This window comes from Marmota flaviventris, chromosome 19 (assembly GCF_047511675.1).
Source record: "Marmota flaviventris isolate mMarFla1 chromosome 19, mMarFla1.hap1, whole genome shotgun sequence".
Classification (NCBI taxonomy): Eukaryota; Metazoa; Chordata; class Mammalia; order Rodentia; family Sciuridae; genus Marmota; species Marmota flaviventris.
The window spans coordinates 14,928,633-14,941,467 of NC_092516.1; the positions used below are offsets into that span (position 1 = coordinate 14,928,633).

General features: G+C 35.5%; 1 protein-coding gene across 1 annotated transcript in view; it reads left to right on the forward strand.

Moving 5' to 3' along the window:
* LOC114096939 (phospholipid-transporting ATPase ABCA3-like) overlaps positions 1 to 12,835 on the forward strand; it is a 119,992-nt gene that overhangs the window by 76,513 nt on the left and 30,644 nt on the right. The window contains 2 exon segments of the mRNA XM_071605762.1: positions 4,652 to 4,750; positions 11,849 to 12,008. Coding sequence (XP_071461863.1) covers positions 4,652 to 4,750; positions 11,849 to 12,008 — 259 coding nt within the window.

A 12,835-nucleotide genomic window follows, 5' to 3' on the forward strand; every position in this document is an offset into this window, starting at 1 on the left:
AGTTGAAGACCTTTACACTGAAAATTATAGAACACTGATGAATACACAAATAAATGTATAGATATTATATTATATGTTTATGGATGGGAAGAATTAATATTGTTAAAATGTTCACAACTACCCAAAGCAACCTACAGATTTAATGCAGTCCCTATCAAAATACAAGTGATATTCTTTATATTTTTTAAATACCAAAATTTGTATGGAGCTACAAAAGAATCTCAAAGAAATAGAACAAAGCTGGAAGTATCACAACACCTGACTTCATAATATACTGTAAAACTTTAATAAACAAAACAGTATGATATGGCTAAAAACAGATGCAGAGACCCATGAAATAATAGAGGACTGATGATATAGCCAACTGATTTTCAACAAAGACATGAAGATATATAGCTGAGAAAGGACAGTCTCTTCAGTAAAGGGTGTTGTAAAAACTGTGTGTCAACATTTGAAAGAATGAAATTATATACTTGTTTCATACCATATTCAAAATCTAAATGGATTAGGGATTTAAACATAAAACATAAAATTCTGAACCTAATAGAGGAAAACAGGAGGAAAGGTCTATGGCATTCATTTGGGCAAAGATCTTTGGGAGATGACCTCAAAAGAACAGACAACAAAAGAAGAAATATACATGGCATTTCATCAAACTAAAAGTTTTTGCACAGCAAAGGAAAACAACTACAGAAAGACAACCTATAGAATGGGAGAAAAAGAAATTCAGACTGCACATCTGATAAGGGGTTAATATCCAAAATATATAAGAAACATAACTCAAATTCAAGAAGCAATATGATTTTTTTAAATGGGCAAAAGACCTTAATAGACATTTCTCAAGACATACAGCTGGGTGTGGTGGCACATGCCTGTGATTTCAAAAGGCTAATGCAGTAGGATCACAAACATAGGGTTGGAGATATAATTATGTACCTTGGTGATGGAGTGCTTGCCTAACATATGCAAGGACATGGATGGGTTCAATCCCCAGTGCCATAATAAAAGGGAAGACAATAAAAATGGCCAAGATGTATATGAAGAAATATTCAGCATCACTTAATACCAGGGGGATACAAACTAAAAGCCATAATTATCAAAGAGACAAATTATAAGTGTTGGCAAAGATGTGAAGGAAATGGAACCCTTATACACTGTGGAGTAAGAATGTAAATTAGTACAGCCATTTTGGAAAACAGTACAGAGATTCCTCAAAGAAAAAAACTAAATATAGTATCACCATGTGAGATATTTATCCTACTTATTACATATCCTTTTCCAAAGGAAAAGAAATCAGTATGTTGAAGAGATATTAGCACTCCCCGATATTGCAGCCCTATTCACAGTAGTCAAGATATGGAATCAACCTAAATGGCCATTGACAAATAAATGTATAAAGAAAATGTGGTATATAAGCCAATGGGATACTATTTGACCACAAAAGGAATGAAATCCTGTCACTGGATGAACTAAAGGGACATTGTGTTAAATGAAATAAGCCAGGCACAGATATGCATGATTGATCTCACACATGGAATCTAAAATTATAATCTCATAGAAACAGAGAAGAGACTGGGGCATTTGAGTTCAGGAATTCAGAAGATGTTGGTCAAAGGATACAAAATTATAGTTAATGTAATCTTAATATAAGAGAGTTAGTTAAAAATTTATCCATAAACATAGCCTTAGAGACTCTTTTTAGGCTATTTTCTTCTAAAATTTTCTTTTGTCTAAAAATGGAATATAAACATATTTTGTTATTTATCTCAAGAATTTATGCTCAGTTTAAGCCTTAAAAAAATAGGCACATTTGATCCCCAAATAGATAAAATAAAGAAAGAAGAAAAATACTTGTGAAGTGAAAATTCAAAAAAATTATAGTTAGATTGGAGGAATAAGTTCAAGAGATTTATTTACAGCATAATAACTTCAGTTAATGATGATATATTAGATTCTTGAAAAATGCTAAGTAAGTGGATATTAGGTATGTTTTTATAACAAAATTACCACTATATGGGGTAATAAGCATATTTAATCATTCCACAATGTGTGTGTGTGTCTGTTTGTATATTGTGTATACTCCAAAATATGTGTACATGATAACATTGTTTTAAACAATCCTGGCTTCTATGCAACAAAGTTGGAAAGATACAATTGTTCAAAATCTCTCTTTGGTAGAACAGAATCAAACTAGTATTTGAGATTGGGATTGGCAAATTAGGAAAGAATTCAAAGGAAATTAAATATAAACATGATTAATTCAAATAAAATAATTTGAACTGAGTTCTGCATTGGTGATGAATCTTTTGAAGTGTCTTGATCTCTTCCTCTAATTTAACCTTTACTTGTCTTTAAATTCCATTTGGAATTTATTTTATTTTTTTAGTTGTAGATGGACACAATATCTTTATTTTATTTTTTTATATGGTGCTGAGGATCGAACCCAGGACCTCACACGTGCTAGGCAAGCATTCTACCACTGAGCCACAACCCCAGACCTCCATTTGGAATTTTGAAGTTGGGTTATGACAAGGAGAAAAAGGAAATTTTAAAATTGTACTTTAACCAAGAACTTCAGTATTGTCACCAAGAAAGCAAAATTCTTTAACTTCTTTTGTGATTCATTATTTTTGATTAGAGAATGATCTTCTAATTTAAAAGGCATGAACAAACAACAAGGAAAGAGATGTCTTCAGGGTGCTGTTCACAGCTGCACATAAGTTCATGTCTCCAAGCTAGGATGAAATATATGTGAGCTCATCAGACCATCAAAAAGTGACTGAAAAGGAATAAATGTTAAAAGTACTTATTTTATGTGGTGAGCCGTTCCTATAGACCGTGGCCGCCATTAGAAGATGGCGCCTGCTTCCACTGTGGCCTGTGATAAACAACTCCTTTTTTGGAGAGTTGGCACGTAATCCCTTATCACCCTATGAGAAAGCTCCACATGGCAGCTTTGCATTGGGGCTTGAGATGCTTTATTAAGGCTGGGAGGGGCATCCAAGAAGAGGAAGAAGAAATATCAAGGACCTGAATAAACTGCTGAAAGAAGATTCCTGAGTTGCGTCTTCCTTGCGGGCAAGGGGTCGCGACAATTTTACCTTTTTATAATTAATAAAATGACTCAAGGTTGGAAGGACTAAATCAAGCAGTAAATCAAATTAAACTATTAAATAGTAATTAGTAACAGAGGTTTAGAATAAAACACGGGCCCATTTATCTCCAAAGCCTGTGCTTTTTCATCTATTTGTGTGGTATTATAAAACTGGAAACATGACAATCTCATTCTAATTTAAAACTTGTAATTTTTCTAATAGCTCTAGGAAGACATAGACATAACCTTCTCTTTTCTTGACATAGTCTTCTCTTTCTTTTGTTATATATTGTATAAAGCATACCAAAACATAAATGTATTAACAGTTGACTATCTGTGGGGCATAGTGCTGTAATGGATTTTATTTTCTTCATACAATTATTTGCTGAATGTTGTACAATGCACACATTGATTTCATAACTAAAGTATTAAAAAAGAAAACATGGAGGAATCTCAGTTAAAAAGCCATGTACTAGGAATGAAGAAGTGGGAGAAAGTGAACTTGAAATTTGAAAAGCTGTCAGGTAGGTGGATTTAGGTCCTATATAACCTCAAGGTGTAAAATTAGAACTAATGTGAAAAAATAGACTGAATGTAAGCTTGAATATGAAATCCTATAGACTTTCTTTCCAAAGAGAATTTTTAATTCTCCCAACACTGAAATACTTTCAGTTGCCCTTCATTGAGAATGTAGAAGAGGTGGTTGAGAACTGGAAGTTTCTGGAAAAGATATTATTCTGAACACAATGTGCTATAAGATCTTTCCAGGAAAACTGTTTTTTAAAAGCCTGGATATGGGGGCTGGGGTTGTGGCTCAGTGGTAGAGTGCTTGCCTCACCTGTGTGAGGCACTGGGTTCAATATTCAGCACTGCATATAAATAAATGAATAAAGTAAAGGTCCAGTAACACTAAAAAATATTTTTTAAAAAAGCCTGGCTATGTCTACATTGCAAATGGCTCAACTTCTACTAGTCTGTTCTCCATTTCTATATAGTGTAATCATTGCAATTTCTATAGATTTTTCTAGATATTTAATCACATTCTGTCTTTTTTTAAAAAAAAAATATTAGTTGTAGTTAGACACAATACCTTTATTTTATTTATTTATTTTTATGTGGTGCTGAGGTTTGAACCCAGTTCCTTGTATGTGCTAGGCTCTACTGCCGAGCCACAACCCCAGCCCCCACATTCTGTCTTTAAGTTTACTGTAATTACTCCATTTTCTGTTTCTGGGTGCCTTTTTTTCTATTAAATATGACTTTCTTTTTTATTTACTGATAGCATATATATGTGTGTGTTCAAAGTAAATTCATATCATCTAATTGGAGTATTAACATATATAGTCTCTTGACAAAAATTATATGTATCCAAGAACTGAGTAGGAAGCAATTTATCCCACCTTTCTGATTTACCAATGGTGCTGAAATTTTACTAAGTATTGAAGTGAAGAATGATTTACATTTTCCTTACTTTTAAGGGGAAACCAGTTTAGAATAAAAAGAAATAAGTATAAAAACCATCGAGTTTATTGGCAGCTTTTTCTCTTCTACTTCTAGGTTTGAAGCTCTGTTCACTGCTCTGGAAGAAAGACAGACAGAGCTGGGCATTGCTAGCTTTGGCATCTCTGTCACTACCATGGAGAAAGTCTTCCTTAAGTGAGTAAGAACATTAAGGAAAAAGAAAAACATTAGAGAGAGAGGACCACGACAAATACATTAGAAATACAAGGGTGGCAATATTTGGGGTGGAGCTATGTTTGGGAGCTATTACTCTATACTTATTACCTTGTTGCCTCCTAGTAATACTGCCAGGCAACAAGCAAACCAAGGAGAATTTCGGGGTTGCAACTCACTTTTCCAAAGTATATTGGAATAAAGTTTCTATAACACCTTTAATCAACTTTTCAAAATACCTGACAAGAATAAGTAGAGAAGGAAAAGTTTACTTTGGCTCATGGTTTCAAAGGTCTCAGTCCATGATCCACTGACTCCGTTCAGCTATCAATCCACTAATGGGGTCAGAACCCTCATGATCCAATTATTTCCTAAAAGTCCCACCTCAGGGCTGGGTTGTGGCTGGGGTAGAGTGCTTTCCTAGCAGCATGAGGCCCTGGGTTCAATATTGAGCACCACTGATTATATAAAAATAAATAAGCAAAATAAAGGCATTGTGTCCATCTACAACTAAAAAATTTTAAAAAAAAAGAAGTCCCACCTTGAGCCTTGCTGCACTGGAGACCAAGTTTTCACCACAAGACTTTGGGGGAAGACTGATCCAAGATGGTGGAATAGAGGAGGTCCCATTACTGGCTGCTCTGTGGCATGAAACCAAGAAAGCAGATAGGCAGCTTCTCCACAAGGTCTCACCTAGATGGAATACAACGTCTCAGAGAGTGTGAGAGGACCCTTAAACAGCGAGTTTTCGCAGAAACCACCAGCGCTGCAACCACCCATGAAAAAATCAGAGCCTCTGTGCTCGAGTAAGTCTCCGGATGCCGGAACCAAAGCCTGCAGTTCTAGTTCACACATGGCTCACAAGCAGCTTAGCAGAACTACCTATCAGCACCTCTGCAGAACTCCAAACTGCACTCTGCTCCCATGCAGGTCACTCAGCCGCTACCTATCCATAGCACAAGGCCATCACCCAGCTCCCCCGACTTCACCAGACACCCTGGCGCTGGAAGCAGACCGACTCCATCTTCGAAAACCTTCCTCACCATTTTTTTGGTGGGCATGGCTAACAGATTGGATGGCCATCTGAGCAGGTACCTGATTTCCAATCCCCTACCTACCCAGTGATGGTAACTCAGCACGGTGACCACCCAACACAAAAACAGCTCTCAGTTGGACAGGAGTGCAGTGAGAACAGAGCGCCATGCACCACCTGGTGTGAGCCTGGGAGAGGTCCCGCAGTTGGGACCTGATAAGTAAGGGAGGGGACTAAAGTCTGGAGGATAACAGAGAGACCAGAATCTGGGAAATCTCCAGGCAAGAGGAGATGATACCGGGGACTCAAGTCAGATGAGTGGTCACAAAAAAAGACCTGTGAGATGCAATTTTCCTGCTGGAACTGGTGGGCAACGCTCCCTGCTTCCAGACACTCCACACCAGGTCCAGTCTTCACACCCTGGTTACCTACACCATCCTGAGGGCAGAGACACCTACTGGATAAGACAACCTCACCTACTGGATGAGAAGACAAAAAAAATGGATCTTTAAGACCTTCTCCTTCTCCTCCCCCTCCCTCCTCCCTCCTCCCTCCTCCTCCTCCTCCTCCTCCTCCTCCTCCTCCTCCTCCTCCTCCTCCTCTTCTTCTTCTTCTTCTTCTTCTTTTCTCTTATACCCTTCTATCCACTAGCCTTCAAATCTCCAACATATATAAAACCAAGAACTTTGCATGAAATACGACTTTGAGGACTGAGTCACCTGAATAATATAATATATAGGAGTTGCATAAGCCTTTTTTCTTTTTCTTCTGTCTTTTTTATTTCCCTTTTTTCTCTTTCTTCTTCCTTTACTCTCCAAATTTTATTATTTTTACATCCTGCATTTTTTAAAATACATATTTGTGTTAGTTTTATGTACTCTACTGTCTTCCCATGTAATTGTCTACCATAAATTACTTCCTGCCAATTCTCCTGCTACTAACCCTCTTCATTAGATTTCTCCTTCACATTTCCTAAGATATATTAACTCTATACCCTCACATATTTTCCCCTCAGCTTATCACCCTATGCCTGACCCCCAGTTCGTTTTCCACTGCCAGAAATTATAAACCGTTTTATGAAACTACTGATTATATTTTAAATAATAGTTGAATCCAACATTTCTGGACATTGAGACTAAACTGTAAATGTCTTAATAACAACAATTTGTTCATAGGTGATGTATTGTTGATATTGGGATCTGTTAACATTGTCCTTCCCCACAAATGAGAGATCTTGGAGCCCTAGAAGAGAACTGCAAATCTATAGGACAAAAACAATATAACACACCAGATCCACAGAGCTGGAAAGGAAGACACATGAGCAACATGAAAAGACAAGGGAAGGAAGTACCACAAACAAATCAAGACAACACATCATTAGAAGCATTGGCAGCTACAGAAGAAAAAAGGACAGAGAAATATTTCAGGATATATATGGGTAAAATGTTCTGGGATCACAAAGAAGACATAAGAGAATAAATACAGGCAGTGAAGGATCACTTTGACAATGAGCTACATAAACAAAAGAAGCAAAAAATCACCTCATCAGGGAGATAGAGGTTCTAAAAAAAAAAACGCAAACATAAATCCTTGAAATTCAAGAAATTATAAACCAAATTAAAAATTCAAATGAAAGCATCACCAACAAAGTAGAACACTTAGAATATAGGATATCAGATAAGAATATAGACCATACAGCGAAAATGATGAGAAACCATGAGCAGAACATTCAAGAAATATGGGATAGCATAAAAAGACCAAATTTAAGACTTATTGGAATAGAGGAAGGCATAGAGGTCCAAACCAAAGGAATGAATAATCTATTCAAGAATATAATAACAGAAAACTTTCTAAACATGAGCAATGAATTGGAAATCCAAATTAAAGAAGCCTACAGGATGGTGAATGTACAAAATCACAACAGATTCACACCAAGACACATTATAATGAAAATGCCCAACATACAGAATAAGGAGAGAATTTTAAAAGCACAAGAGAAAGGAATCAGATTACATATAGGGGAAAACCAATTAGGATAATGGCAGATTTTTCACCACAGACCTTGAAAGCTAGAAGATCCTAGAATAATATATATCAAGCTCTGAAAGATAATGTGTGTCAACCAAGAATCTTGTATCCAGCAAAACTAAGCTTTAGATTTGAAGATGAAATAAAAACCTTCCATGATAAATAAAAGTTAAAAGAATTTATAGCTAGAAAACCGGCACTGCAAAACATCCTTGGAAAAATATTTCATGAAGAGAAAATGGAAAAACAACAATAAAAACCAGCAAAGGGAGGTAGTACACTAAAGGAAATCTAATCAAAGAGGAAAACCAAGTCAAGTTAAATAAGAAAAATAAACAAATATAGCTAAAAATACAAACTATGTCTCAATAGTAACCCTAAATGTTAATTGCTTAAAGTCACCAATAAAAGACATAGGCTAGAAGATTAGATTAAAAGAAAGACCCAACAATATGCTGCCTCCAGGAGATTCATTTTATAGGAAAAGACATACACAGACTGAAGGTGAAAGGTTGGGAAAAATCATACCACTCACATGGACTGAGGAAGCAAGCAGGGGTTTCCATACTTATATCAAATAAAGTAGATTTCAAGCCAAAGTTAATCAAAAGGGATAAATATGGACATTACTTACTACTCAAGGGAGCCATACACCAATAAGACATAACAATCATCAATATATATGCCCCAAACAATGGTGCAGCTATGTTCATCAAACAAACTCTTCTCAAGTTCAAGAGTCAAACTGACCACAGCACAATAATCTTGGGTGATTTTTAACACACCTCTCTCACCACTGGATAGATCTTCCAAACAAAAGTTAAATAAAGAAACTATAGAACTCAATAACACAATAACTTAGACTTAATAAAATATTTCAACCTGCATCAAGTGGATACACTTTCTTCTCAGCAGCACATGGATCCTTCTCTAAAATAAACCATATACTATGCCATAAAGCAAATCTTATCAAATACAAAAAATTAGAGATACTACCATGCATTTTATCAGATTATAATGGAATGAAATTGGAAATCAGTGACAAAATAAAAAATAAAATTTCTGTAGCACATGAAGACTAAACAATATGCTACTGAATGTACAGTGGGTTACAGAAGACATCAAGGAGGAGATTTAAAAATTCTTAGATGTAAATGAAAACACAGACACAACATATCTAAATCTCTGGGACACTATGAAGGCAGTACTAAGAGGAAAATTCATTGCATGGAGTTCATTCCTTAAAGGAAGAAAAAAATCATCAAATAAACGACCTCATACTACATCTCAAAGCCCTAGAAAAAGAAGAACAAGTCAGCAGCAAAAACAGAAGAAGGCAAGAAATAATTAAAATTAGAGATGAAATCAATGAAATTGAAACAAAAGAAACAATTGGAAAAATTGACAAAACAAAAATTTGGGTTTTTGAAAAAATAAATAAAATTGACAAATCCTTAGCCTACACTAATGAAGAGGAGAGAGAACTCAAATTACCAGCATACATGATGAAAAACAGAATATCACAAAGACACTATGGAAATACAGAGGATAATTAGAAATTGTTTTGAAATCTTATACTCCAATAAAATAGAAGACATTGAAGGCATCAACAAATTTCTTAAGTCATATGATTTGCCCAGGTTGAGTCAGGAAGATATACACAATTTAAACAGATCAATATCAAGTGAGGAAATAGAAGAGGCCATCATAAGCTTACCAACCAAAAAATCCCAGGACCAGATGGATACACAGCCGAGTTCTACAAGATCTTTAAAGAAGAACTAATACCAATAGTCCTCAATTTATTTCAGGAAATAGAAAAAGAGGCATTAATTCCAAACTCATTCTATGAGGCCAATATCACCCTGATCCCAAAACCAGGCAAAGACACATCAAAGAAAGAAAACTTTAGACCAGTATCTCTAATGAACATAGATGCAAAAATTCTCAGTCAATGAAAGAGGTGAAAGATCTATGCAATGAAAACTATAGAACCTTAAAGAGAGAAATCAAAGAAGACCTTAGAAGATGGAAAGACCTACCTTTCTCTTGGATAGGCAGAATTAATATTATCAAAATGATCATACTACCAAAAGCACTATACAGATTTAATGCAATTCCGATCAAAATCCCAATGGCATTCCTCACAGAAATAGAAAAATCAATCATGAAATTCATCTGGAAAAATTAGAAACCCAGAATAGCTAAAGCAATCCTTAGCAGGAAGAGTGAAGCAGGTAGCATTGCTGTACCAGACCTTAAACTATACTACAGAGCAATAGCAACAAAAACAGCATGGTATTGGCACCAAAACTGACTGAGAGACCAATGGTACAGAATAGAGGACACAGAGACTAAACCACAAAATTACAATTATCTTACATTAGACAAAGATGCCAAAAACATGCACTGGAGAAAAGATAGCCTCTTCAACAAATGGTGCTGGGAAAACTGGAAATCCATATGCAACAAAATGAAATTAAACCCCTATCTCTCACCATGCACAAAACTTAACTCAAAATGGATCAAGGACCTAGAAGTTAGACCAGAGACTCTGCATCTAATAGAAGAAAAAGTAGGCCCTAATTTTCATCATGTGGGATTAGGCCCCAACTTCCTTAATAAGACTCCAATAGTATAAGAATTAAAACCAAGAATCAATAAATGGGATGTAATCAAACTAAAAATTTTATTTTCAGCAAAAGAAACAATCTGTGAGAACAGAGAGCCTACATCCTGGGAGCAAATGTTTACCCCTCACACATCAGATAGAGCACTAATCCCTAGGATATATAAAGAACCCAAAAAGCTAAGTGCTGGGAGCCATTAGCCAAGTAGGTACGTGATTGTGTGCCCAGCCAGACTGCGGCATTTGTGCCCAGCCAGACTGCGGCAGCTAAGCACCAAAACAATAAATAACCCAATCAACAAATGGGCCAAGGACCTGAACAGACACTTCTCAGAAGAGGATATATAATCAATCAAAAAATATATGAAAAAATGCTCATTATCTTTAGCAATCAGAGAAATGCAAATCAAAACTACTCTAAGATATCATCTCACTTAGTAAAAATGGCAGCTATCATTAAAACAAACAACAGTAAGTGTTGGTGAGGATGTGGGGCAAAAGGTACACTCACACATTGCTGGTGGGACTGCAAATTGGAACAGCAAATATGAAAAGCAGTATGGAGATTCTTTGGAAATCTGGGAATGGAACCCCATTTGACCCGGCTATCCCTCTCTTCAGACTATACCCAAAGGACTAAAAACAGTACACTACAGGGACACAACCACCTCAATGTTTATAGCAGCACAATTCACAATAGCTAAACTATGGAGCCAACCTAGATGCCCTTCAGTGGAAGAATGGATAAAAAAAAATGTGGCATATATACCCAATGGAATTTTACTCAGATTAAAAGAGAATCAAATCATGGCATTTGTAGGTAAATGGATGGCGCTGGAGAAGATAATGTTAAGTGAAATTAGTCAATCCCCCCCAAAATCAAATGCTGAATGTTTTCTCTGATATAAGGAGGCTGACTTATAGTAAGGTAGGGAGGGGGAGCATGGAAGGAATAGATGAATTCTAGATAGGGCAGAGGGGTGGGAGGGAAAGGGAAGGGGCAAGGGATTAACAAGGATGGTGGAATGTGATGGACATCATTATCCAAAGTACATGTATGAAGACTCGAATTGGGTGTTGACATACTTTATATATAAATTGATATGAAAAATTTTGGTATATATGTGTAATAAGAATTGTAGTGAAAAAATGAAGTACATGTATAAAGGCATGAATTGGTGTGAACATACTCTATATACAAAGATATGAAAAAATGTACTTTATATGTGTAATAAGAACTGTAGTGCATTCCGCTGTCATGTATTTAAAATAAATAAAATCAATAAAACAAAACAAGAAAAGAGGGGGAAAAAGGCATTGGGAGAGATTCCAGATTCAAACCACAATAAGATGAAAATGAATATCTTTGGTTTTTTTTTCTTTTATGTAGGGTTGGTCACATGGAAGTTTCAGAAAGTCAAATCCAAGCTAAACAGTCTTTCCCCCAGAAAAGCAAAATCTCCATCATGAGTCAGAATAAGAATACATCAAGTAATGTTGAGAGAGCACATTCTTCCACCCTGAATGAAACTATTATGTTTAATACTGGGGTAAGAACTTTACTAAGAAAACTAGTGTGTATTTGTTTGGGACATAAGAGATATATTTTGTTTTAATACTTGTACCAAAAGTATGGAGTTTTCAGCCATACAAGAACCAACCAGATCTGTCTGCATGATAACCTAATTAGCAAGGGTAGTGGAATGCTGAAGTAATAGGTTCTAGAAACATATATTATCTGTTTACTTTTACTATCATTATTACTTAATTCTTTTGGGGTTCTTTTTAGATTTTTTTCCAAATAGGTAATTCAAAAATTTATTAGTTCATTGAAGCTGGAGTAAGGGTGTAATAGTGAGCATGATTTTTTAATAGTTAACCCTATACATTATTTCAAGTTTTGCAGAGGGCATTGTCACAAGGTAGGAAACCATTCCTCAATCAGTACAATCCTCAGTATGGGTCTTTTGAGTTGCCAAAGATTTCTTTCATTGCCTTTCTAATTTGTCTTTTCCTTCTATGAAACATGCTCATTTTCATGGTATCAGAAATCTGAGAAAAATCATCCTGTTGAGATCTTAAGTGTTACAGTAAGACATTTAACCTTAAGCATTTTCTTGACTATCTTGTAGCAGAAGTCAGCAAACTCAATGTAAAGAAATAATAAATGTTGAAGGCCCTATGGGCATTGTAGTCAGAGTAATTATAGCAACTATGATAATACAGGAATAAATGGGCATAGCTGTGTTCCAATAAAATGTTTACAAAAACAGCCCATAATTCATTGTCTTCAGCCTTATACAGACAAAATATTGATCATATTATTATGTACTATAATATCATGCTTAGGTTCTTCTTCAAATGTTTATACAAACTT